This window comes from Carettochelys insculpta, chromosome 6 (assembly GCF_033958435.1).
Source record: "Carettochelys insculpta isolate YL-2023 chromosome 6, ASM3395843v1, whole genome shotgun sequence".
Lineage (NCBI taxonomy): Eukaryota > Metazoa > Chordata > Testudines > Carettochelyidae > Carettochelys > Carettochelys insculpta.
The window spans coordinates 124,619,865-124,646,879 of record NC_134142.1 but is presented as its reverse complement, the minus strand read 5'-3'; the positions used below and the strand labels follow the sequence as shown (position 1 = coordinate 124,646,879).

Here is a 27,015-nt window from a genome sequence, read left to right as displayed (position 1 = left end):
GAGGGCTCAGGCCCAGCCTCTGGAGAGATCCCCCAGGGGTCTGTAGCTATTCCCCTGCTCCGTGAATGGGGCGATTCCTCCCCAGGGAGGTGACGAGTCAAGGCCTAACTTTGGGGAACACAGAGACTGGGAGGAGGCTCAGGGGCTCCCGCCCCGGAGCTCAGGTGCTGTGATGTAGTGGGGGATGTGTGTGACAGGCCCAGCAGCTCACACAGGTTGGGATGACGCCCTGGGGCTGTGACCTAAGCTGGGAGGTAACACCTCTGTCCTGAAGAAAGAGCTGGGAAGTAGCAGAGCGGTAGCCGTGTTTGCCTGTATCTTCAAGAACAACAAGAAGTCCTGTGGCACCTTAGAGACTAACAGGTACTTTGGAGCACAAGCTTTCGTGGGCAAAGACCCGCTTCATCTGAGGAAGCTTATGCTCCAAAAGAGCTGGGAGGAGCCGGGCGGGGTTTGAATCAGAGGCGCAGGCAGATGGATGCTGGGGGAGCGTTGGAAGGCAGCCAGCTTGTGCTGGGGGGAAGCTGGATCCCAGCTGGGGCACCCCTCGGGCTCCTCTCCCCAGGATGGGTTGGAATGACTGTCTCTGCCGGCTGTACTGACACCTCTGTACCACGCTGTGCATCGGTCGACTGATAAACTCCCTGTTCTGAGTGAGAGTCACTCCTGGCTGCAGTTGGGGTGCAGGACTGGGGGACCCTGAACCCCATTACAGATGCACCTCGGTGGCTGAGGCCTTCCTTTCCATCTGCAGGGAGAAGTGGAGCCGAGACGACCAGCCTGTCCAGGCTGAGATTCAGGGACCTCAGAAATGGAAAGCTGCAGCTGCGAGATCTCCTGGAAGTCAGCCCAGATGGCCTGAAGGACTCCTCGCGTGCCAGGCGTGGTGGGAGATGGCTTGGACCTGCCGAGGAACACCCAGGGGAGAAATTCCCCACACAGGAAAATCGACTTCCCCCTCCCGGGATCTGAAAGGGGAAGCCCAGGAAACGTGCGGCAGAGGGGCGGGGGAGGCTCAGCACACGGGGTCCAGGGCAGGGTTATTTAGCGACCAGAGTAGATGGGGTCGGGGCCAGATGCTGATCTCATGACCCTGCTGCAGACTGACCCGCCACTTTGGAAGGGAGCTACGATGCAGTGGCAGATCACCGGGCCGGCCAGAGGGGCCCTGGCCCAGAGGCCACGGCCAGTGTGGGGCCCCTGAAGAAATGTCCCCTGTGAGGAGGGCCCAGCACCATGCGCTGAGTGCGGCCGGGGCTGCAGGGAAGTGCTGGAACCGGCCGGGGCTGGGGTGGACTGGAAGTGGGAGATTCGGAAGGGAGGTGGGATCAGAGCCAGAGGAGGAGGTGTGGGGCCCCAGCTCTGCGCCCAGGGCCCTGCACTCAGCATCTGTCTCGGGGTAGGTTGTAAATTCGTTCTGTTCCTACAAGCCTCCGCCTCTCGGGGTCTCTCTTCCCCCTGCCCCACCCGGTTCCCTGTGCTCTGGGGACACACATGGGTCCTCCCCCTACGTGTTCCTCGCTGCAGGGGCTCCTGCCCTGCCTCCCCCATTTTCTGGGGGCGTTGGTGCCGGCTGCAGTGGGGCTGTCTGGCCTCCTTCAGCCTTTTGTGCAACTGTCCAAGGCAGCAGGAAACGAGGGGACCTCGCCCCGCTCCAACCTCGTCCCCTCCACAGGCACTCGGAGGGGAAGAGCAAACGTCAGAAAAACCGCAGGAAGCCAATGCAGAACACGAGACTCTGTAAAATGGTTTATTAGGTGAGCTCGCGTGGGACAGACCCACTTCTTCAGACCATCACGAGACTCTGTATTTCTCCCGTGCGGCGGAAAGGAAAACCAGTGGAGCTCCTGGTAGAGGGATGGGGGCAGGTCGGGGCCCAGCTTCCAAGGCTGCTTAGTTATCGACTGACCTCGGGCACCGTTCTGCTCTGTGACCTGCTGTAAACCCATCCATCTCCGCATCCTATGGAAATGGAGCTACCTGGGCGCACGATCGATCGATCGATCTGTCCAGCCGTCTATCCCTCCATCCCCACCACACGTCGCCTGTGTCTGTCTGTCCCTTTGCATGCAGGGGTAGCCAGTGCTGTGGGCTAGGACAGACCCTTGCGCAGGGTGGGGGGTGATGCTTCCTCCCCTGTGCCCCCCCACAGCAGGGGCTCCTGATCCAAATGCCTTTCCCTCTCCCCCACTGGAGCTCCCTGCCCTGCGGCGTTGGTGCCCGTCAGGTACCGGGCGACCTTCGCTGCTAGCCAGGCCCCCAGCTGGCTGCCCAAACTGCCTCCGATCGCGCCCAGGACTAGTCCCAAAACATGGATGACCACGGCTCTCCCCTCCGTCTCTTTCGCAGTCAGACATGCTCCAGCGACGGCCCCGACGTTCCAGCCCACCACACTCAGGCTGACCATCCCCATGCACTGGCCCAGCTGCACGACCAACTTTGCGTAGCGCTGCTTGTAGAGCGCCAGGAACCCCTCCGTCTCCTCGGCCAGCAACTGCTGCAGCTCCTGCAGGGCCACCTCTCTATAGGGGTCCCCAGCCAGCAGCTGCTCTTGGCACCGATCCTGCAGCTCCCAGCGCTTTCTGACCAGCCGACGCTGCATCTCCGCAGGCTTCACCCTCAGGCAGCGCCACATGCTCTGGTGGCCACAATCCTGCCAGGAGATGGACACGAGCATTACCCAGCCGGGGGGTGCTGCTACCTCATGCTCCTGCTCAGCCAGCCCTACACCCTGCAGCTGTGCTGAAGCCCCCCATTCCCAACCCGCAGCCCCTCTGCACTCACCAGCTCCTGCACGAACAGCTCGTACTCCCTCCAGGCCTCGGTCACTGTTCTCCTGTTCGCCTCGGTCATTGCTTCCACCTTCGCCACCTGGAGGGGCGCAGTTTGGGAGAGACCCAGCTCTGAACTGGGGGCCCCCACCCCACTCCTCACCCTCTCCCCATTCCTTCAGGGCCCCCGCTCGCTGCACTCAGGCGCCAGCCCCCAACCCCCACAGCCTGGGGGCCGTCCCTCCTCGTGACCCATGGCCGTAGCCCCATTACTCCCCGCCCGGTGGAGGCCTCTGGTTATCGAGCCAGGATCCCCGTGTGTCCTGGCCCCCATCAGGACATTCGCAGAGCTGGTGTGGTGCCCACTCCTGGCTCGGTGCGAGTGGTCAGTGGCAGGGGGTGAGGCTGAACTGAAAACGGTCAGGTTGCAATCTGTCTGTCTGTCTGTCTGTCTGTCAGCCCGTCCCCGCACAACCCCTCCAGCTACTCGTCTCTCCCCGCACACAGAGGTTCCCCGGGCTCAGCGCTGGGACACAGCCCTGCCCGGCATTGGGTGCGATGGTTTGTCCCTGTTCTGTGCACTGCAGCACCCGGTCCTGCTCCAAACACCCTGACCCCCTCCCGCCCCGGGACACTGGTGTCTGTCTGGCCCTGTCCCACCGGGGCCCCTCCAGCCGTCCCAGCCCCATCAGCCAAAGCCTCCAGCCCCAACCCCAATGGCCACCGAGTCCTTCACAGCCACAGCCACGCAGACGTGCACCCCCTGCCTCTGCCCTCCTCCCCGTGCCCCAGGCCCAGCCGCCCTCACTTCGTAGTGCTTCTCGTAGGTCCTCAGGAACATCTTCAGCTGCCGGTCCAGCTCCTCCTCCAGCTCCTCCCTGGCTGCCTGTCTCTGGGGAGCCTCGCCCTGCAGCCTGGCCCAGCACCCCCCCAGCACCTCCCGGCGCTTCTCTCCCAGGCGTCGCTCCATCGCCGCAGGCTCCACGCTCAGGCAGCTGCTCATGCTCTGGTGGTCATAGTCCTGGTGGGAGGGAGAGATCGGTCCTGCTCCCCGCAGCCTGGCGTGTGCCTCCTTCCCGACCCGCACCCCGGCGACCCAGGCCTGTACCCCCTGCCATGCCGGTGCCCCTCACTCCCCCCCGCAGCCCTGCCAGCCCGGCCGTCCCGGTGCCCCTCACTCCCCCCCGCAGCCCTGCCAGCCCGGCCCTGCCGGTGCCCCTCACTCCCCCCCGCAGCCCTGCCAGCCCGGCCGTCCCGGTGCCCCTCACTCCCCCCCCGCAGCCCTGCCAGCCCGGCCCTGCCGGTGCCCCTCACTCCCCCCCGCAGCCCTGCCAGCCTGGCCGTCCCGGTGCCCCTCACTCCCCCCCCGCAGCCCTGCCAGCCCGGCCGTCCCGGTGCCCCTCACTCCCCCCCGCAGCCCTGCCAGCCCGGCGCCCCTCACTCCCCCCCGCAGCCCTGCCAGCCTGGCCCTGCCGGTGCCCCTCACTCCCCCCCGCAGCCCTGCCAGCCCGGCCCTGCCGGTGCCCCTCACTCCCCCCCGCAGCCCTGCCAGCCCGGCCCTGCCGGTGCCCCTCACTCCCCCCCGCAGCCCTGCCAGCCTGGCCCTGCCGGTGCCCCTCACTCCCCCCCGCAGCCCCTCCCAGCCCGGCCATCCCGGTGCCCCTCACTCCCCCCCGCAGCCCTGCCAGCCTGGCCCTGCTGGGGCCCCTCACTCCCCCCCGCAGCCCCTCCCAGCCTGGCCCTGCCGGTGCCCCTCACTCCCCCCCGCAGCCCCTCCCAGCCTGGCCGTCCTGGTGCCCCTCACTCCCCCCCGCAGCCCCTCCCAGCCCGGCCCTGCCAGTGCCCCTCACTCCCCCCCGCAGCCCGGCCCTGCCGGTGCCCCTCACTCCCCCCCCGCAGCCCTGCCAGCCCGGCCCTGCCGGTGCCCCTCACTCCCCCCCGCAGCCCTGCCAGCCCGGCCCTGCCGGTGCCCCTCACTCCCCCCCGCAGCCCTGCCAGCCCGGCCGTCCCGGTGCCCCTCACTCCCCGCCGCAGCCCTGCCAGCCTGGCCCTGCCAGCCTGGCCCTGCCGGTGCCCCTCACTCCCCCCCGCAGCCCTGCCAGCCCGGCCCTGCCGGTGCCCCTCACTCCCCCCCGCAGCCCTGCCAGCCCGGCCCTGCCGGTGCCCCTCACTCCCCCCCGCAGCCCTGCCAGCCTGGCCCTGCCGGTGCCCCTCACTCCCCCCCGCAGCCCTGCCAGCCCGGCCCTGCCGGTGCCCCTCACTCCCCCCCGCAGCCCTGCCAGCCTGGCCCTGCCGGTGCCCCTCACTCCCCCCCGCAGCCCCTCCCAGCCCGGCCATCCCGGTGCCCCTCACTCCCCCCCGCAGCCCCTCCCAGCCTGGCCCTGCTGGTGCCCCTCACTCCCCTCCGCAGCCCCTCCCAGCCTGGCCCTGCTGGTGCCCCTCACTCCCCCCCGCAGCCCCTCCCAGCCTGGCCCTGCTGGTGCCCCTCACTCCCCTCCGCAGCCCCTCCCAGCCTGGCCCTGCTGGTGCCCCTCACTCCCCCCCGCAGCCCCTCCCAGCCTGGCCCTGCTGGTGCCCCTCACTCCCCCCCGCAGCCCCTCCCAGCCTGGCCCTGCTGGTGCCCCTCACTCCCCCCCGCAGCCCCTCCCAGCCTGGCCCTGCCGGTGCCCCTCACTCCCCCCCGCAGCCCCTCCCAGCCTGGCCGTCCCGGTGCCCCTCACTCCCCCCCGCAGCCCCTCCCAGCCCGGCCCTGCCAGTGCCCCTCACTCCCCCCCGCAGCCCCTCCCAGCCTGGCCCTGCCGGTGCCCCTCACTCCTCCCCGCAGCCCTGCCAGCCTGGCCCTGCCGGTGCCCCTCACTCCCCCCCGCAGCCCCTCCCAGCCTGGCCCTGCCGGTGCCCCTCACTCCCCCCCGCAGCCCCTCCCAGCCCGGCCCTGCCGGTGCCCCTCACTCCCCCCCCGCAGCCCTTCCCAGCCTGGCCCTGCCGGTGCCCCTCACTCCCCCCCGCAGCCCCTCCCAGCCCGGCCCTGCCGGTGCCCCTCACTCCCCCCCGCAGCCCTTCCCAGCCCGGCCCTGCCGGTGCCCCTCACTCCCCCCCGCAGCCCCTCCCAGCCCGGCCGTCCCGGTGCCCCTCACTCCCCCCCGCAGCCCCTCCCAGCCCGGCCGTCCCGGTGCCCCTCACTCCCCCCGCAGCCCCTCCCAGCCTGGCCCTGCCGGTGCCCCTCACTCCCCCCGCAGCCCCTCCCAGCCCGGCCCTGCCGGTGCCCCTCACTCCCCCCCGCAGCCCCTCCCAGCCCGGCCGTCCCGGTGCCCCTCACTCCCCCCCGCAGCCCCTCCCAGCCCGGCCGTCCCGGTGCCCCTCACTCCCCCCGCAGCCCCTCCCAGCCTGGCCCTGCCGGTGCCCCTCACTCCCCCCGCAGCCCCTCCCAGCCTGGCCCTGCCGGTGCCCCTCACTCCCCCCCGCAGCCCCTCCCAGCCCGGCCCTGCCGGTGCCCCTCACTCCCCCCCGCAGCCCTTCCCAGCCTGGCCCTGCCGGTGCCCCTCACTCCCCCCCGCAGCCCCTCCCAGCCCGGCCGTCCCGGTGCCCCTCACTCCCCCCCGCAGCCCCTCCCAGCCCGGCCGTCCCGGTGCCCCTCACTCCCCCCGCAGCCCCTCCCAGCCCGGCCGTCCCGGTGCCCCTCACTCCCCCCGCAGCCCCTCCCAGCCCGGCCCTGCTGGTGCCCCTCACTCCTCCCCGCAGCCCCTCCCAGCCCGGCCGTCCCGGTGCCCCTCACTCCCCCCCGCAGCCCCTCCCAGCCTGGCCCTGCTGGTGCCCCTCACTCCCCCCGCAGCCCCTCCCAGCCCGGCCCTGCCGGTGCCCCTCACTCCCCCCGCAGCCCCTCCCAGCCCGGCCCTGCCGGTGCCCCTCACTCCCCCCCGCAGCCCTTCCCAGCCTGGCCCTGCCGGTGCCCCTCACTCCCCCCCGCAGCCCCTCCCAGTGCCCCTCACTCCCCACCCTGCAGCTCCTCCGTACTCACCAGTTGCTGCACAAATTCTTCATAGTCCTTCCTGGCGGCTGTTACCGCTCTGCTGTTTTCCTTCTCCTGCCTCATCGCTGCCAGCGACTCGGCCATCTGTGGGGGAAGAGGGGTCAGGCTGGGGGGGTGGGGGGGATGGGATCATCTCTGAGCTGGGAGCCCCCCCCCAATCAGCACCTCCCCCCATTCCCCCTGGGCCCTGATCTCTCCTGTCACCTGCCCCAGTCCAACCCCCCAACCCCCCCGCAGAGTCGGGGCACCTCCCCCCACCCCAGCCAGGGGCACATCCCCACTGCCCTAGTGCAGGGAGCTGCTTCTCCTGCCAGGCTCCCTGGGGCCCCCTTGTGCCGCGGGGGAGGGGTGGGCGGGGTCTGATCAGGGCAACAGGGAGCTGTTGTGGTGCCCAGTCCTGACTCAGCACAACTGGCCAATAGCAGGAGGAGCTGGGCTTGGGGTGCAGAGAACCGAACACCCTGAAATGAGGCCAGAAGGAGACAGGTGGGGGAGGGGCGACCCGGTACCTTCATGGGGGAGAAAAAGTCGTAGCGTTTGGTCTTCAAGTCTTGTGAGACAGCCTGTGGGGAGCAACGGCCGTGGGTCAGGGACAGCTCAGCCAGCTTCTCGGGGAGCCCCCTCCCCACAGCACGGCGCCCCCTGCTGGGCCCTGCCCCCTCCCACACCACAGCTCCCCCTGCTGGGCCCCAACCCCCTTCCGGCAGCACAGCGCCCCCTGCTGGGCCGCACCCCTCCCTGCAGCACAGCGCCCCCTGCTGGGCCCTGCCCCCTCCTGCACCACAGCTCCCCCCGCTGGGCCGCACCCCTCCCTGCAGCACAGTGCCCCCTGCTGGGCCCTGCCCCTCCCTGCAGCACAGCTCTGCCTGCTGGGCCCCACCCCTCCCTGCAGCACAGCGCCCCCTGCTGGGCCCTGCCCCCTCCTGCACCACAGCGCCCCCTGCTGGGCCCCGCCCCCTCCTGCAGCACAGCTCCGCCTGCTGGGCCCCACCCCTCTTCCTGCACCACAGCTCCCCCCGCTGGGCCCCGCCCCTCCCTGCAGCACAGCGCCCCCTGCTGGGCCCCGCCCCTCCCTGCAGCACAGCGCCCCCTGCTGGGCCCTGCCCCCTCCTGCACCACAGCGCCCCCTGCTGGGCCCCGCCCCCTCCTGCACCACAGCGCCCCCTGCTGGGCCCCGCCCCCTCCTGCAGCACAGCTCCGCCTGCTGGGCCCCACCCCTCTTCCTGCACCACAGCTCCCCCCGCTGGGCCCCGCCCTTCCCTGCAGCACAGCGCCCCCTGCTGGGCCCCACCCCTCCCTGCAGCACAGCGCCCCCTGCTGGGCCCTGCCCCCTCCTGCACCACAGCGCCCCCTGCTGGGCCCCGCCCCCTCCTGCACCACAGCGCCCCCTGCTGGGCCCCACCCCTCTTCCTGCACCACAGCTCCCCCCGCTGGGCCCCGCCCCTCCCTGCAGCACAGCGCCCCCTGCTGGGCCCCGCCCCTCCCTGCAGCACAGCTCTGCCTGCTGGGCCCCACCCCTCTTCCTGCACCACAGCGCCCCCTGCTGGGCCGCACCCCTCTTCCTGCACCACAGCTCCCCCCGCTGGGCCGCACCCCTCCCTGCAGCACAGCGCCCCCTGCTGGGCCCATCTCCTCCCTGCAACACAGCGCCGCCTGCTGGGCCCCGCCCCTCCCTGAAGCACAGTGCCCCCTGCTGGGCCCCGCCCCCTCCCTGCAGCACAGCGCCCCCTGCTGGGCCCTGCCCCCTCCCTGCAGCACAGCGCCCCCTGCTGGATCCTACCCCCTCCCTGCAGCACAGTGCCTGCCTTTCAAGCCCCCTGCCCTGCTCCCTGTGGCACAACAACCTCTGCTTGGCCCCATCCACAACCCCCCTGCTAGGCCCCTATCATGTTCCTGGCCTTCTCCCTGCAGCACAGCACAGCACCTCCTCACATGCCCTCTGCCCCATGGGCTGCACCACAGCCCCTCCCTGATGCTCCCTTGCCCACTGCCTGCTGCTCAATGTCCCCGCCCAAGCCCTCTGCCTGCTCCCGACAGCCTGGCACGCTCTAGTGGGCCCCACATCCATACCCTGCATCAGCTCCCCCCCGTGAGCCTCTCGCCCAGTCCCCACTGTAGTGCACCCCTTCCTGAGCCCGGGGCCCCACTGAGAGTCCCACTCAGCCCCTGCCTCACAGCGCCCCCTCCTGAGTCTTGCACCCCAGCCCTGGCTGCCTGGGGCCCTCTCGAGAGCCTCACCCCCTCCCCGCAGCATGGTGCCCCCACCTGCGTCCCCCCCACCTCCTTGTGGCCCCCTTTGCTGTCTCCTGTCCTGTCCCCTCCCCTTCAGCAGACCCCCCTCCCCCACCTTGATCTTGGCGGCCAGCTGAGCTCCGGTCAGCACCTGCCCGGCTCGGTCCGTCCGGACGTGTGTCCCTGCTGAGCCCACCACGCTGGTGACGTAGTCACCCAGCCACTGCCGGAAATCCTCATCCGTGTCTGCAGGGGGGAAGGACCCCGGCATCCGGGAAGGACCCGGCACCAGGACAGGGCACGAGTCACATGGGGGATGTGGGAGCTGGTTTGGGAACCAGGAACTGAGATGGTGTCGCTGGGCAGCAGCTGCTTTGGACCCCCCCCAAACTGCCTGGGGGCAATGGGGGACCTGGGGGAGGGGCTGGAGGAGTGGCTGTGGGGGGTAGTCAGCAGTCTCCATGGCTGGTGGGGGGCTTTGAAGGCCTCAAATAGGACAACCAGCAGCAGCCCACTGGGAGCCCCGGTCAGAGCGGTGTCCCCTGAGGTCCCCCCTCCCTCCCACCCACCTATGGTGCAGGGTGCAGGGCAGTCAAACCTCAGACAAGTGGGTGAGCTGGGCCCTGGGGTTTGCAGTGGGGGGCAGGGCAGGAGGGGGAGATGGAAGAAGGATGGAGGGCGGGGGAGGCGGGGGCTGGGCTGGGCTGGGGTGAGCAGCAGGAGGGCTGGGGAAGCAGCGCAGGAGTTTGGGGGGGGTGTTGGGGTCTCTTACCAGCTAGTGTCCCCGCCGTGCTCCTGGTGAACCCAGTGCCTGGGTGAGGCAGGACGTAGCACCGGGTGCCAGTCGCTCTCAGGGCTGCCAACACCCGGGGCTGCTCAGCAGAGCCCTCCAGCGTCTGCAGGGATCAGAGTGACGCTTGTGGCCGCCAGTGGGAAATCAGAGCGGCCAGGGGACTGTCCAGCCTGTCCCAACGCTGCAGTTTTCTGCTCCCATGAGCACACCTGGCGCCTGCTGCACTCATTACCTGTATGATGCCATTGAGGTACTCCTGCCCCCCAGCCGCCCCGTAGGCTCTACTGAGCTGCCAGTCTCGCACCAACAGATCCAGACGCTGCAACAGAGAACACAGGGGAGGGTCACGTGGGGGAGGGCGACAGGGAGGAGATCAGAGCTGGAGGCTGCTGTCCAACCCAGCACCAACGCCGAGACCTGAGCATAACGTGCGCATGGGGGGAGAATAATGGGGGGCAGAAGCTGGATCTCTGGGCTTATTCAGTGCCTGGCACAAGAGGGGCCTGAGCTAGCATGGCAGTTCTGAGGTCCTGTAGGAGCCGATAGAGTGATGAGCAAGTAGGCAGTGGGGTGATGGGAACAGGACTGTAACCCTGCCTGGGTGTTGTGGGAAGCAAGTACTCACCTGAACTGGAGACAGATTGCAGGTCTTTCCCACTTCCTCTGCAATGTGCACAAACACCTGAGATGCAGAGAGAGAGAGAAAGTATATCAAAGAAAACATTTCTGATTTGAGCAGAACACCCCCCCGCAGGTAACTAAAGATGGCCAGTCGAGATGGATGGCCCAGGATTAAACAAATGAAAAAAAAGACACAGAAAATAACTAAAACGTAAACAATATTAAGTGAAAACTGGTCACTGAGGAGAGAAAACAGAGAAAGGGAAGGGAGAAATCAGTTCTGAAAACAAGAACTGAACACATCACAATTTTTAAAGCAATTATTGCATTCAAAAAACCAGGAGCTGGTTCGAGGAGAGCAGTCACTGAAGACCTAGAAAGCCAATAAACAAATTCAGCAAGCCAATCATTCAACTCTACAAAGAAAAAATCAGAAGAAGAAAATCTGTTACTGAAACCAGAAAAACAACTTTCAGAGGGGCAGCCGGGTTGGTCTGTTTCAGCAACAGCTGCAAGGAATCTAGTGGTACCTTAAGATGAACACATTTATTTGGGCATAAGCTTTCATTGGAAAAGAACCCACTTCATCAGATGAATGACAAAGTGGAATCTACTCCATGAAAGCTTATGCTGAAATCCATTTAAAACATAAAAGCACTTAAAGTGCTACTTGACTACTTTTTTGTTTTGATAGTATATAGACTAGCACGGCTCCCTCTCTGCTACGAAATCCAGTTGTTGGTCTTTAAGTTGCAAAGTTACCAAACAAATAATGTTAGGCCGAAAACCACTAGTGAAAAGAATTGGAAAAAAAAAAGTTTAAACTTCCCATATTTAAGGAATGTGTTCTTTACAGATCGTTTAGATCAGGTGTGTCCAGCCTGCGGCCCCTGGACAGGTAGTAATGCAGCCCCACAAGATTGTAAACTTTTAACATTATTATGTGATTTATATACATTAACTATATTATATGTTTTATATGCGGCCCAAGACAATTCCTCTTCACTCAATGCAGCCCAGGCAAGACAAAAGGTTGGACACCCATGATTTAGATGGAAGTGAGAAGCGCTCCAGGCGTGTCTATGTAAATAGTTGCTTTGTTTGCAAGACCTGATGGGTAGCAGATGAAGCAGTGGCGTTTTGCCTTTTGGAAACAACGTGTTTTCTGTAAAGTCACAAATTATGGAATTGTGGAATATCACCAATGCTTGAAATTCTTGTGGGGCTACAGGTCAATTGTCACCACTGGGTAAGATGTGAATCACACAGGGCTCACCTCAGCAGAGTACTGTGGAAGAGAATGGGGAGGGGATAGTGGTTGAGCTGCTGAGTGTTGGTCTTTTGGATATGCAACCTTGAGTCTGGCCTGGTTAGTTCTTTTGCCACTGTTCAAGGGTGGAATAAAAGCCCAGACCAATGCTGGGATTTGTGGCTATTCTCTGAAAATTCTCCCTAGTGGATATTGAGATTCTTTGTGACTAGGCCCCGAGCTGAAGCCACTGACAGCTGGTTTTGCCTAGAGCCACACCCACAAAGCAGTAGGTGAATGAATGAAGTGGTGGGTGGGAGCAGCAGGCGGACAGCTGGTAGGTGATCCTGCCCCTGTGTGAGCTCTGGATTGGTACGGACCAGGCTGTGCTGTAAGGGGGGTGCTGAGGGGGAGGTACACTCTGTAAGCAGAGGAGGGCAGTGGGGGTGGGCAAGTGAAGGTGTGCAGCTAAACAGCCCAAAGCAAGGGACATGGCTTACCAGCCTCTGGGGACAGCACCTTGCTTAGTGGGGTTTCCTTTCCTTTGTTTAGCAATACTGCATGAGTCTCTGTGTAGATTTATGTTCAGCTTCTGTTCCTACACAAGCTGTGTCTCTCAGACTCTCAGCTTGCCAGAGGGGAAGAACTGCCTTTACAGGCGCGCAGCAGGTACGGTGAGATTGTCCAAGGTTACTGGGTGGGGGCTTGAGCTGGTTTGGTTGCATTATTGATGGAATCCCTTTAGGACTGAACCTCCCCCTTCTTGTGGGCATCTGCCATAAATAGAAGGGTTACACTGATACTAATAAGTGAAGCCCCAGAAACACTGGAACTTTGTGATGAACAAAGAAAAGCAGAGAAGCGATGAGGAGCAGACCAACCTCCATGTGAATATTAAAATCTGCCAATCAAAGAAGGAAACCCAGTACATGAAATACGTAAAATGTGAGAACTAAAGTCACAGTATTGACAACCATGGGCCAAAACAGACAAATGAGAACTGAGAACCAAAGGCAGAAAGTTGAAGGCCAAAGCCTGCGAAAGGAACGGAATCAAAACACGTGCAGGGAGAAACCCAAGAAACGCTCAGCTGTCCTTTGGAAGTGGAAATTTGCATGAAAATATTCAGATTTTCTTTAGTTTTATTTTCCATTTTGTCCATTCTCACTCTCAGACAAGCTAATGGTGCAAAATGGCCGTCACATCGCACTTAAAAGACTAACAAAGAGGAAGGGCTAGGGGATGAGCCGTAGGACAATGGAGGGGCTTGTTGGAAATACTCCAATGGAACCGTTTTCCCACCACAAACCCTTTGCTGACACAGTGACACGGGTAGCCCAGGGCTGGCTCCTTCCTGGCCAGGCTCAGCGTCTGGGCACAGGGCAGCTGCAGGGGGTGCACAGACCCAGACGTGGCAATGCTGAGTCGTGGCCAGATGCCTTGGCTGTACTGGGGCATGGGGCTAAGAGGTATTTCCCTTACCTCGGGGGTCCCTGGCCAGGCTGAGCACGACACTGGCTGGGCCCGCGCTACCCACACCAGTCAGCCAGAACTGGTCAGTTGTGAGCAATGCTGGTTAGGGGGAGAGGGGTGGGTCTACCTGGGCAACCCCACGTACCAGCCGCCACAGCTCTGGGGCACCAACCCCGCCATGCACTGTCACAAGACTCCTGACCCTCCCAGCAGCCAGAGTGCACAGGCACATTTCAGATCAAAAAGTTGTTGGTGGTCGTACGGCTATCAGAGCGAAGGGCAGTGAAAATGGGGTAGGGTCAGAAGCTAAAATAAGAAAAGAACAAGTTAAAAATTACTGAAACAAGTTAGAGGTTCGGGTAGACAGGGCCTGATGAACTCCACTCTAGAATTCACAAGAAGCTGATTGAGGAGGTATCTGAACCATCGATCTTTGAAAAGTCGAAGAAGTTGGGAGAGATTCCAGAAGACTGGAAGATGACAAACATAAGTGCCTGTCTATAAAAATCGAAATGAGGACACCCCAGGAAACTGCAGACCAGTCAGGTTAACTTCTGGGCCAGGAAAGGTAAGGGAGCAAATTGTTAAGGAATCTATTTGCAAACACCTGGAAGATAATAAGGCGATCAGTAAGAGACACCACGGGCTTGTAAAGAACAAATTATGTCAAATTAACGTGATAGCTTTGTTTGATAGGATAAGTCTTGTGAATAGGGGCGATGGGGTATATCTGGTATTTCTAGATACTAATTAAGTATTTGATACAGTATCACACGACCTTCTCATTCATAAATTAAGGAAATACAACCTACATGGTGTACCATAAGATGGGTGCGTAACTGGTTGGATATCCAGTCCCAGGGAGTAGTTATCAATGGTTCACAGTCATGCTGAAAGCACCTAACAAGTGGGGTTCTGCAGGGATCACTTGTGAGCCTGGTTCCGTTTCATATTATAGTTATCTAGGTGATGGCATAGAGAAGACACTTACCAAGTTTGCAGAAGACAGCAAGATGGGAGGGGTTGCAACTGCTTTGGAAGACAGGGTCAGAAGTCAAAATAATCAAAATTCAGAATTCAAAATGATCTGGACAAACTGGAGAAACGGTCTGAGGTAAATTGGATGAAGTTCAATGAGGACAAAAGGAAACTACTGTACCTGGGAAGGAACAACCAGTTGCACACACACAACATGGGAAATAACTGCCCAGGAGGGAGTACAGCAGAAAAGGATCTGGGGGTCTCAAGCTAAATATGAGGCAACAGTGGGACACTGTTGCAAAATATCAAACATCATTCTGGAATACACTGACAGGAGCGCTGTGAGCAAGACGCGAGACATCGTTCTTCCACGGCGCTCTGGGCTCATTAGATCTCAACTGGAGTATTGTGTCCAGTTCTGCGCCCCACCTTTCAGGAAAGATGCGGCAAAATGGAGAAAGTTCAGAGAAGAAGAACAAAAGTGATTAAAAGACTTGAAAACAGGCAGTGTGAGGGAAGATTGACAGAACTGGGTGTGTTTAATCTGGAAAAGAGAAGACTGAGAGGGGACATGATAACAGCTTCTGAGCACCTAAAAGAAGGTATTGTTCTCCTTCACCTCTGAGGACAGGACAGGAAGAAATGGGCTTAAATTACAGCAACGGAGGTTTCGGTTGGACATTAGGAAAAGCTCCCTAACTGTCAGTGTGCTTAAACACTGCCATAAATTGCCTGGGGAGGTTGTGGAATCTCCACCATTGGAGACGTTTAGGAGCAGGTTAGACAAACACCTGTCAGGGATGGCCCCCTTTAGGCAGGGGGCTGGACTTGATGACCTCAGGTCCCTTCCAGTTCTACAATTCTAACCACTTGCTACGATCCAAAGGCCGATAGCCTGCCCCCTCCCCAGTGCTCACACCACCTGGACTACTGGCTTTGGCCCAGCAGGGGCAATGTTAGCAGGTGAGTGTCAGCAGAGCTGTGTTTATCCCCTGCCCCACTCACCTCCAGGTAATCAGCCTCCGTCCGCGTAAATGTGTTCGATATGTTAAAAATCTGGGAAATAATCAGCACAGGTGAGTTTTCCACACGCCTCAGTGAGCTCCTCCCACCAACTTCCTGTTTCACAGCACCTCCGGCTGAGCCTCCGCCTGCTGTCTGTAGCACAGTGGCCCGTGCAAAGCCCCCATCCGTTCCCTGCAGCAGGACACCTCTTCTGAACAGGTGATTACCCACTGGGCCAATGTAGCCAGTCCCCAGGGGCCCTGATCAACAGGGGAACTTCCAAAAAAGTGGCACCACCATGCCCTGGCCCACTCCGTCTGCGCAACTGGCACTTCTAGGAGAATAAGGGAAGTCCCGCGCCTTGACCCCACTACCTGGCAGGAGCACCAGGAGGGAAGTGCTGCAGACAGGGACTGCAGGGGGAAGGAGGAGGGGCTCCATTTGCTCTCTCCAGAGCCCACTGAATCCCTAATATGCCTCTGAGCTTGTGACAAGCCCCCTGCTGACTCCCTCACTGCATGGTGCCACCACGTGAGCCCCTGCCCCGTCCCTCACAGCACTGCATCCCCACCCAGTAGGAGCTGAGCAATATGCTGAACAAGGAGAGCTTGACGCTGGTCTCCATGTTGCGCTGCAGGTCCAGGCAGCCCTCGGTGTCCACCAGGAACACGGCCACCTGCAGGGACAGACACACAGACAGATCCACCTGCCACAGAGAAAGGTGCCCTGTGCTCACTCAACCCTTAACCCGATCTGCCCCGACACCTCCTAGACCAGCTTCCTGGGGCCTCTTCTGGCCGCTCTTGCTGGAGAGGGGACCTGGTGGTACAGGGTCAGGTTGTGAACAGCCCTTCAACCCCACTATAGTGTGCATGCAAAGAACATGCCCCTCCTCTCTCCCCATTCCCTTCTTGTTCTCCTACTATTCCATCCCTACTCATTCACCTGCCACACAGCCACTCACCTTCCTCCCCTGGACCTGTATCCATAGGGGCTGGCCACACATCCACACCCCCTTTGTCACACTCCTGTTCCCAGCAAGACACTGAAACCTCCCCAGGGCCTCGTCCTCTTGGCACATCCACAACGTGTTGTCTGCAGCATCCTGTAGAGGACGACCAATATGTGGTCACAAGGGAAGGGGCTTTGGGCCTTGGGCCATGAGTATGCGGGAGCTAACTCCCAACGTGGGAGGGAGAGGGGCCATGGCTGGAGAGTGGGGCCTGGGGTGCAGGGGGAGAGGCCATAACAGGAGAAAGGGGACCTTTCGTGTCGGGGGCATGGCCTCCTTTGAAGCGGGCAGGTGACTGGCCGGGTTGGGTTGGGCACACGGTACAAGGAACAGGTCCCTGTTGACTACGGGTGGGATTTATGGTGAAAGGGTTGGGCCCTGCCTGGGGCGGTTTGCGTGCAGTGTTTGAAGTAGGCAGGGCCTGCTGCACAGGGGTGGGGGGCCCTTGCTGGTGTAAGGGATCTGTGTTGCAAGAGGAGGTTCCTGGCTGGAGAGGGCAGGGTCTGTAGTTCATGGGGTGGGGCTCTGGCTGGGGAGGGCAGGGTCACTGATGCAGGGGCGGGGTCCTGGCTAGGGCTCATATCTCCACTCACAGGGTTCTGGAGCTGGCGCATCAGGCAGTTCATCAGGAAGGACTTTCCCCGGCGCTGCTCCCCAATGATGGATACCACACAGACAGGGGCTCCTTCCACCCCACCCTGCTCCAGGCAGTGGCTCAGGACCTCCTCATTCAGGGACGGGTTTCCTTCCTCATCCAGATACACCAGCTGCACTGGCCCGTCCTGGAGGGAGAAAGTATGGTCAGAGCTGGAAACCCACCTTTGCCCGATGCTGGGGACAGTGGGAAGCAGCTCCCTTAGGGAGGCAAGTCCTCTTTCTCTCCTCTGGCTATGACATATTCCATATGTCATAAGAAAATATACTTTAGATATGCAAGAGTGCCTTTGCATCTGGCTGTTCATAAGGACTGACCAGGATATCTGCCTCTGCCCTCCAACTTGGCACCCCCCCCCAGCCCCCTTTCCTCACAAAGATTATGAAGCACACAGCAAACCTCCACAACAGGAATATTGGCTTCGCTGAGGTCCAAATGGGTGAGAAGGCACCTGAACTTGGCTTTTAAACAGCCAAAGGCACATTCTACCACCACTCTGCACTTGCTCAGCCTGTAGTTGAAGTGCTCCTTGCTGTGGTCCATGGTGCCCATGTATGGCTTCATGAGCCAAGGGAGCAGAGGGTAAACAGGGTTGCTCAGTATGACTTTGAGCATCTCTACAAATCCAGTATTGATGTTCTGCTCTGGGAAGAAAGTCCCATTCTGGAGCTTTCTGAACAGACAAGAATTTCTAAAGACACATGTGCGATGCTCCTTTCCCGACCGCCCCATGTTGATGTCGGCGAAATGGCCTTTGTGATCACCGATGCCTGCAACACCATGGGAAAGTAAAGCTTAAGGTTTATGTTCTCTGAGGTCAGGTGGTCTGGTGCCAGTATGGGATATGCATTCCATCTATCCCTTCACTGCACTTAGCAAACCCCCAGGGCAGCAAAGTGGTCCACTCTGACCTGCACAATTCTCAGTCATGCTCTTTCACAGCAGAAGGGCATTGACTGCCTGGATCACAACCGTCCCCCACTGTAGATTTAGCCACTCTGATTGATTTCCCACTTCCTGGTAGCTGTCGGGCACTGCAAACTTCCACAGAGCAATTGCCACTCGCCTGTGAACAGTTAAAGCAGGTCTTATTCTGGCATCGCTGCGTTTCAGGGCAGGGGACAGCAAATCACAAAGTTCCATGAAAGCGGCCTTACACGTGGAAGTTTTGCAGCCACTGCTCAGTGTCCCAGACCTGCAAAATGATGCGTTCTCACGAGTCTGGGCTGGTTTCACGGCTCCAGAACCAGTGCTCCACTGTGTGCAATGCATCCAGGGGGCCAGCAGTTCAGTATTCCTGCTCCCCAATCCTTTATCATGCTCTGAAGGAGGGGCCTCCTCTTCCTCCTCCTGGCTGCTTTGTCTAATAAGATGCTGCAGGTCACTTCTTGAAGTGGCCATAACACACTGTTCAACCACTTTAAGCTCCTCCCCATCCATGGTAGCCCCTTGTAATGGCCTGTGCCGGGGCAGGCTTTGTAAAAGTGGCACAAAAATTCCTTACGCAGTTTGTTTTCAACAAGAGCGGGAGTGAGAGCAGTGCACTCTGGGATGATGACATCAGACCCCCACAATTACTTGCCGCACATTTTTCCCACTGAAACCCAGAATTCAAAGGAGTAGCATGAACTGTGGGATAGGTACCCACAATGCACTGCTGACACAATGAAACTTAGCAAAGGCAATGGAGACACACTATGTTGTCTTTCTGCAAATGTGTTGACACTCTATTGACTTTATAAAATCGAGTGGTTAGAAGTTAACTTTAATAAATTCGACTTTATTGCCTAGTATAGGCAACCTCCTGAGCCAACCTCCCTGCCTTTCTGAGCTCGCAGGCTTCATCTAAACTACAAGATAAATTCAAATTTAAGGCAGTTAGCTCGATATTAAAATGTCACTATCTTCACTGTAAATACAATTCGCTTGATATCGGGAACACTAATATTGATATCAAACTTTCGATATTACCGGATGGGTATAGCATCAAATTCAAATGGAGAAGTCTGAATAAAGGCTAACCTGGATGCACCGTGCGTTAAATTTGAATTTATTACCCCCCAGAAGTGTCCCGTATGTATCCCACCAAACTGCGCAGTGACCCTCCCTGCATGGCCGCTTCCTTCTCTGCTGCTCTCCATCCAGCTGTGCAGGAGGAAGGTCACAGGAAGTCTGCACATTTTTCATTAAATCTGAATGAGAATTCAGCAGCGCCCAGGCCAGCAAATATAAAGGGCCCCCAGAATGGAAATATTATTTTGCCCATCGCACTGCATCGGTGGCCATCTCCTGCAATCATGAGCACTCAGGGTAGTGGTCCGCCTAGCGTTTCTAGGGCTCACAGGAGAGCTCCAGCTTGGACGCATCAGCAGATTCTGGATCTTCTTGCATTTTGAGGGGATGAATCAGCAGTGAAGAGACTTCAGATGACCAAGAGAAATGTGGTACTCTGTGAGCACGTGTCGCGTGAGATGATCACCAGAGGTTACTCCCAGGACTCTACACAAAGCCAGGTAAAGGTGAAAGAACTCCGGCAGGCCTGTCACAGAGTCCAGGAAGCCAGCTGGCCATCAGGGTCATCTCCACAGACCTGCTGCTATTATGAACATCTGTATGTGCTTATGGGGAGCGACTGCACCACAGAGCCCCCCATGGAACCCAGTGTTAATTCCGACTCCTATGGAGGCCCTGTTCTGGAGTCTGGGGTGAGCCAAGAGAAGCTGGGTGCCCAGGAGGAAGAGGCCAATGGAGAGGTGAAAGGGAGCAATGAGCAAGGGACTGAGGAAGTTCTTCCTGACAGCCTGGAGCTCTTCACCCTAGAGCTGGAACAGGTCCCATTTACGCTGGTCCCCTCTACGCCACTTCCCTCCATACCAGTCCTCAGGCCCCTGAGTCCAAGATGTTCTGGTGAGTATTTTTCCTGCTTGCTAGAAGTGGGTTGTGGGTGGGTATAGGCGTAGGTTTGGGTATGGGTGCAGGTTTTCTATGAACCTGTGCCCCTCAGAACAGCGTGTTAGTATTTCTTGGGATGGAGCGCTTCTCCTTTTCAGAGATCTCCTCAAAGGCCTCTTCCAGGCACTCTTGTATTTTTTTGCACAAGGCTTTTGGGCAGGCCTCTATTCTTGCGGTTTCCACGGTAGCACACCTTGCCGCACCAGGCAACGAGATAACGATCTGGTGTCATGGCACCGCGCAGAATTTTGGCAAATTTTCCAGGCTTGTGGTCACACAGGAAGAGCAGCTCTTCTTCATGGATATCTGTTAGTTTTAAGAGGGTGATGTCTTCTTTGGCAGCTTAAATAAGCATGGGAATTTGGACTGGATTTTTTTCCCGGGCTTAACGACCTTGTACCTTTCCCTGCAGCAGCTGGCGGGCGCTCCATTCTCCCCCGACCATCGCAGGTTGCAGGCTCCCCGGAGCTTCTCCCCTCCCGTGTCCCTTTCCACCCCCGGCATTTCTTTTTACTTTACGGGAACGCCCCCACCACAGCCGTCCCTGCAGCTGGAATCGAACCCTTCCCTCTCGCCATGCAGCTGCTGGGCTCTGTGGATGCTACAACTGCAAACCAGCATGTGCAGCACATGTGGATTTACCCTCCTGTACGTGGCCGTTTTTCCATGAAGAGGCCTGCTCTGGGGACAGCCGAGAAACCTTTTTCTCCAATCCAGCAGACAGCAGGAAAAAGCCCCTCCCCTGGCATTTCTTTTTACTGAACAGGGATCCTCCCCTCACCCAGCTGTCCATGCGGCTGGAAAGGAACCCTTCCCCACCATCCCCTCTTGCCACGCAGCTGCCAGGCTCTCTGGGCCTTGCTCATTGCAGAGGAGTCCTCCAGGGATGTCTGAAAAAAGTTTGTCCCCTGGCCCAGGACACCGGACGTCTTCCCCTGCTTTGCAGCCCTTCCCCTTACGCCAACAGGCAGACAACCGCTTATAGCTTACCACATCCGCAAGGACGTGTTCTGGATAAGTGATGGTGCATGATGGATTGTGATGGCTCTGATGAAGGACAGCTGAGTGCCTGCCCAGGGTTATCCCTTCCTGATAGCAGGAGTCTGGGGATAGGGGAGAGGAATGCAGGAATAGTCCTGTGAACAAGATGTGTGACTCAGTTTACCTGCCCATTCTGTGTCTCTGTCCCCCCGGTGGCACTAGAATGAGAAGACGGATTTCTCGAGGCCATGGCAGATTCCGAGGCCAGGAGGGAGCAAGGCTGAGCTCTCGGGCAACACAGGCCAGACACCTGCCGTCAGTTAATCCCTGTGTGAACAAGAGCAGATCTCTTAGAAAAACAGCCCCATCTCTGCAGAGGAGGCACCAAGCTCCTTGCTACTTTGCTCCCATAGTCAATACCCTCTGTGGACATCTGGATTCTAGGCTGAATGTGTCCACCTCCAACTTCCAGCCATGGGATCACGAGACCTTCCTCTGCTAGGCTGAGCAGCCTAGTATTAAATATTTGATCCTTGTGTAGAAACATCTGGGCAGGGAGTGTCTCACCCCCGGAGCTTTTCTTTACTGAGGCTACATGTTCACTACAAGAGAAATTTGCATTTATTAAAATCGACTTCATTACTCTGTGTTTTATAAACTCAAACTGGAGTATCCTCACCTCCCTGCAGAGTCGACTTACTGCTGCTACAATGATGTGTCAAGACCCCAACACGCCCAAAGGAGACATGGTCCCTCTGGACCTGTGGAACCTGCAGGGACATCTCCTGAGGGAGAGTTTTCATCCCTTACGGTATCTCAACACTACAGAGTTATCCCAGAACAGCTGATTCCAGAGTTATTATTCCCAAATAAACTATTCCAGAATAACGCGTCCGCACTACTGGGAAGCTCCAGAATAAGCCAAACTTATTCCAAAATACTGCGTCTACACACAATAGAGCCTGTTTTGGATTACGGCCCGGGGAGCACTGCTTCTAGGGCCTCTGCTCTGAAATATTTCCTCTACGCAGCAGCGTTATTTCAGAATACGCTATCCGAGAATAGATTATTTCGGAATAGCCGCTATTCCCTGTCTATACGGCCCCCATTGGGAATTAGGCGCCATTCTGCACAGAACGAGGTTTGCAGAACTCGAAATGAGCTGTCCACTATTTCAAATTATTTCAAAGCTGCCGTTTGGCTGGGCAGACACTCGTAAGGTGATTTTGAACCAGCGCCCGTTACTCTGAGATAATTTTGCTGTGGAGACACACCCTGAACGTGCTCCCTGAAAACCAGCAAAGGGCATTTTCTTTCCCTCCATCTCTGCAGACAATCAATCAGGGTTTCACTGATCAAAGAGCTGCCACACTCGCAGGGCGGTTGGGGCTTCCCTGCAGTCCCCAGCTGCCGGAGGCAGGGAATTGCTGTGCTGGGCTACACCAAAGCAGGGCCCCCACATGGCTGTGCCTGCAGGGGCAGCACCTGGAGTGGGGCTGGGGAGCTGGAAAGGGGTCCCTAAAAATGTATATAGACTGCCCGGCTTTGAGGGGGGGAGGATATCTGAGGGTCCGACTCCCCTCCTGCAGGTTAGCTCTGCATGTCAGTGGCCTGATTGAGGCTGACACAAGACAAAGCCCAGATGTAGCTGCCTGTCCTGGGCAGAGTCTGGCAGCATTTCAATCCCACCTGGAGCCCAGGCGGTGACACTGGGGCAGATAAGCGGCTCTCTGTGTCTGTTGGCCGGACAGAGGGCAAGGTCCAAACTGCCCCTGCCTGGCTGGCAGCCCCCACCCAGCTGCTGGGAATTCTCCCACGGAGAGCCGTGTCCTCTCTGGGCCTGGGCAGGGCCTGGCAGAGCTCAGGGAGGGTGAGAGAGGGGAAGGGACTGGGAGAGGCACCAACCTGCACCCCAGTGGGGAATCGCCCGGGGGATGAAGCCGCCCTGTGGGGGGACAGATGGCAGGGACCGTCCTGTGCTCGGGGGGGAAGCAGATGGGAGGGTGAGTCTGGCCCTGGGGCAGAGGGGAATAGGTTGAGGGGGCCGATCCTGCCCGGGAAAAGTGAGGAGTTCCATCCTCGGGGCGCAATGAACGCGGAGCCAGGGCTCACACAACTGCTCACATTCACAACGGAGGTGGAAAACACACACACACTCTCTCTCTCTCTCTCTCTCTCTCTCTCTCACACACACACACACACACACACTCTCTCACACTCTCTCTCTTGCACAAATCTCTCTCTCTCTCACACACCCCTCCCCCCCTTACCTGGACATACCTTCTCTCACACACACACACTTACCCGGCCAAATCTTCTCTCCTCGGTGCTGGCAAAGCTGCTGAGAAACAAAAGTGAAACTCCCTGAGTCTCCCTGGCGCTGCTAATCGCAGCGGAAGGGAGGGAATGTGGAAGTGGGCAGGGCGGCCCTGCAGTCACATTGGCAGTGCGGGGGAGGCAGGGCGGGCTGTGTGTGCGTGCGGGCGGGGGGGGCACAGACCGGGACCGGGGGCGGGGGCAGGCTGGGGAAGCCGTTGCCAGAGCCTGGAGGATGCAGAACTAGAGAGACGGGGAGCAGAGTTGGAGTGTGGCTGACGGAAGGGAGAAGGGGAGAGACGCTGCCTGGGTGGGACCCTGCAACAGGCAGCCTGGGGAACTCAGCGGGTTCCCCCTGGGGTGCAGCGACACCCCCCCTCCGCTGATCAGGGCTGCCTGTGTCTGCAGCAATGGGCTGGGCTCTGGCGGTGCCACTGGCTGGGGGAGGGGAGGCAATGCTGTAACTTGGTAATGTTGTGCCGGAGGCTAGAATATAAAATGGGCCCCCTCATGTCTACAAATGCACAGTTGTCACTTAATAAACGACCCCCCACTCCGTTCGGTGTCGCGCTGAGGCCTCGCGCCCGCCCAGGACCTGAAGACAGCGGCTGTGTAAAGTCTGTCTGGAGGTTAACGACTCGGTGCACATCATGCCCAGGCCGACGGGGCTGGGGCGAGCGCCTGGCCGGCAGGAGAAACAGGTCGGGCAGGAGGCTCCCTGGGCACCCCGCCAGCTGGCCAGCAGAGAAGGCAACAGCGGGGAAAGTGCATCACCCAGGCGGGGAACCAGCACACAGACTAGGTGCCTGTCAGAGGCCGTGTCTACACTACAAGCCCTCGCCCGGTTCGCCAGCCCCCGCTCCTCTGCGGGCCTCCCCCAGCCCGCCCGGTTCCCCGCGATGACTTGTGCACCCGGCCACCCCTGCAGGCCCCGGAATCGCACCGCGCTCAGAGGAGTGAGGCTGCTTTGGGGGAGCAGAGGTTTAAGGGGCAGGGAAGAGGAGCATTCTCAAGGGTGATGGGACAGCCTATGGCAGTGGCTCTTGGGGCTGTCCTCGCCCTCCATCCCTGCGCCCGGGGACTGCAACACTGGGCGGTGGGCAACCTCCCTTCCAGGGACTCCGGGCCGGAGCCAGCGGCTCCTGCAGGGCTGTGTTGGGAGTCCAGCGGGCGAGCAGGGCCTCCGCTTGGTCGGTCGCTGCCCTGCCGAGCTTAGCCTCGGCCTCCCTCTGGTCTGCCACTCGCTGTTGTCGCAGCCCCAGCTTTCTCTGCTGGCGCGCAGCTGTCGTCCGACGCCCCTGAGCCGTGTCCTTTGCCATCGTACTGTTTCCTGCTTCAGACGGCTCCACCTGCTGCAGGGGGAGATCTGGCTGGCCCTTCTGCGATGCAGTGGGAGATACCTGTGTACTTGAGTGGCTCACAGAGGGTGGGGGGCTCCTGCTGAGGGTAACCGAGGCGACCACGTGACACCTTTGTACTGCAGACAAAGGAGGAGGTGGAGCCTGAGGGGTTTGAATGGGAACTGGGAGTTGGGAAGCAGTTAGTCTGGGCTGGGAGAGAGAGAGAGAGAGACAAAGGAGGGGCCTCCTCTCCCCAACATGGATTGGACTGGCTGTCCCTGCCAGCTGTACTGACGCTTCTGTAAGACGCTGTGCCCTGTCGGCTAATAAACCCGTTGCTCTCCTGCGGAGGGGGTGCAGAGCTTGGGGAGACCTGAACCCCATCACACTGGTGTCAGAAGTGGGATGTACCGCATCCCGAGGATGGAGCATCCAGCAGTAAGTGACGGGGGCCCAGGAGGAAGAAGGGGGGCCACCGAGATGCAGGTGTGCTGAGGGGCAGTGAGGGGCAGTTCCCCAAGGCGGAGGGGCCCACGGCTGAACCCGAGCAACTGCGTTTGTGGTCCTCAAGAGGGGGTGTCACACCCGAGGAGGGCTTACTCCTGAGAGTCCATTGGAATCGGTCCCAGAAGACAGAGGAGCTGAGGGCCCAAACCTCAGGAACAAATGATCCGCGAGGAGGCTGACACGCTGAATGAGTTCTGCCCAAGAGAGTGTGGTTGTGGTCCTTGAGAGCAGGTGTCATAGCGAAGAAGGGGCTCCCCTGGGAGTCTGTTGAAGTCAGTCCCATAGGGGCTTACGGCCTAACCCCAGGGAGCTTGCGACCTGCAAGGAGTCTGGCACACTGAAGGGATTCTTCCAGGAATGCAGAGGGCATCAGCCTGAGAGCCGGCAACCATGCTCAGCAACTCTGCTGCGAAGCAGCAACGCCTGCAAACTGAATCAAGATTAAAGGAGCTGGACAAGGCAGCATGGATGGACAGTGGCAGAGCTGAGGGTTAAGGAAACTCCTGCAGAAGTGAGCCCAGATCGGGGCAGGGAACCCTGGACTGCATGGAGCTCTGAACCGAGGGGCCTGCCACAGCTCAAGGAGGGAAGGAGCGATTCCAACCCATCATCTACTAGTGGCCAAGGCAGACCTGTGAAGAGTTTTCCAGGCCTGGGCCGAGGAAGGTGTGATGGAGTGGGGGGAGTGCATGGGTGAGTCAGGCTGGATGTCTGAGGCAAGCAGCAGCTCCCAGTGGCTAAGGATGACCCTGGGGCTACAACTGGCAGGTAACACCTCTGCCTCGACAAAGAGCAGGGAGGAGCTGAGAGGGGTTTGAATCGGGGGTGGCAGGGAGAGGCTAGGAAAAGGGAGAGCTGGAAGGCAGCCAGCCTGAGGAGGGGGAAGCTACACCCCAGAGGGGCACCCCTCGGGGTCTTCTCGCCAGGACAGGTTGGAAGGACTGTCTCTGGCTGCTATGCTGTTGCTTCTGTGAGAGACTGGACATCTGTTGCCTAATAAACCTGCTGTTGTACCTGCTGAGTGAGAGTCTCTCCTGCCAGCGGACGGGGTGCAGTGCAGGGGGACCCCTGAACCCCATCACACTGGTGTCAGGAGTGGGATGCACTGCACCCACGGATGAGCTCCCAGCAGTGGCTGACTGAGCACCAGAGAAGGAAGGAGTCTCACAAGAGCCAGAGGGGCTGGCGGCCAAGGCGGGTGGTGCTGACAATGGGCACTCGGACTGGGCCGAGTCCGCCCCACAGACCAGCTCCTCAGGGGGACCAAATGCTCAGAGGCCAGTTTACAGAGTGGGGGCGGCAATGCCTCTGTGGAGCAAGTGTCTCAAACACCTCGAGGTAGACGGGAAAAAGGTCACGGGGTTCTGGGACACAGGCGCTGACGTGACGCTGGCCCGACCCGGGGTGGTGGCACCGGGTTGCATGATACCCGATTCCCACCTGACGATAACAGGAATTGATGGGACCCCTTTCAAGGTGCCCATGGCGAGGGTGCACCTAAAATGGGGGAAGAAGGAAGGCCCCAAGGAAGTGGGCGTGCACAGCCATTTGCCGGCGGATGTACTGATGGGGGCTGACCTGGAGAACTGGCAAGGTGAACGCCCTCATGCCCTGGTCCTGACCCGTAGCCAAAGAAAACGAGGGGTGCGCTCCCCAGATTCAGGGGTACAGGCCCAGCCAAAGTCACAGGAGCCACAGGGGCCAACCCTGAGAGAAAGGGGGCCCCCAAAAACCAGATCTCACAGGCCAGGGGTGCTGGAGCCAGGCAGGGATGGGGAAGTAGCATCCGCTCCTGCCTGAGCGGAAGAATTCCAGGCAGAGCAGCAGAGAGACCCCTCCTTGCAGAAGCTGAGGGAACTGGCCAGTCTCAGCCCAGCTCCACAGCTGGGGGAGGGCTGCAGGGAGAGATTCCTGTGGGAAAAGGGATTCCTGTACCGGGAATGGGCTCCCAGACGCAAAGCGGAGCCATGGAAGGTCCAGAGGCAACTGGTGGTTCCCCAAAAGTACTGGCGCAGGCTGCTGTACCTAGCCCATGATGTCCCGCTCGCAGGACACCAGGGGATCCACCGCACCAGGAGAAGGTTGTTACAGAACTTTTTC

The 27,015-nt window shown here is 59.9% G+C and overlaps 1 protein-coding gene across 2 annotated transcripts; it reads right to left on the bottom strand.

Moving 5' to 3' along the window:
• Nucleotides 1-1,742: 1,742 nt before the first annotated feature.
• Nucleotides 1,743-23,143, bottom strand: LOC142014983 (RING finger protein 112-like). Of its 2 annotated transcripts, none has more exons than XM_074998318.1 (15): nt 23,057-23,143; nt 20,937-21,079; nt 16,758-16,946; nt 16,117-16,257; nt 15,724-15,828; nt 15,153-15,203; nt 10,449-10,505; nt 10,056-10,142; nt 9,803-9,926; nt 9,146-9,276; nt 7,308-7,361; nt 6,787-6,882; nt 3,580-3,792; nt 2,785-2,871; nt 1,743-2,653 (listed from the first exon to the last, which is right to left on the bottom strand). In XM_074998318.1, exons 2-15 carry the CDS (start codon nt 21,000-21,002, stop codon nt 2,093-2,095), a joined length of 1,962 nt encoding a protein of 653 aa, XP_074854419.1. In that variant the 5' UTR covers nt 21,003-21,079; nt 23,057-23,143; the 3' UTR covers nt 1,743-2,092. The 2 variants fall into 2 exon arrangements, with proteins under 2 accessions (XP_074854419.1, XP_074854420.1); XM_074998319.1 differs by having other exon boundaries at nt 9,182-9,276.
• Between the last annotated feature and the right edge of the window lie 3,872 nt (nt 23,144-27,015).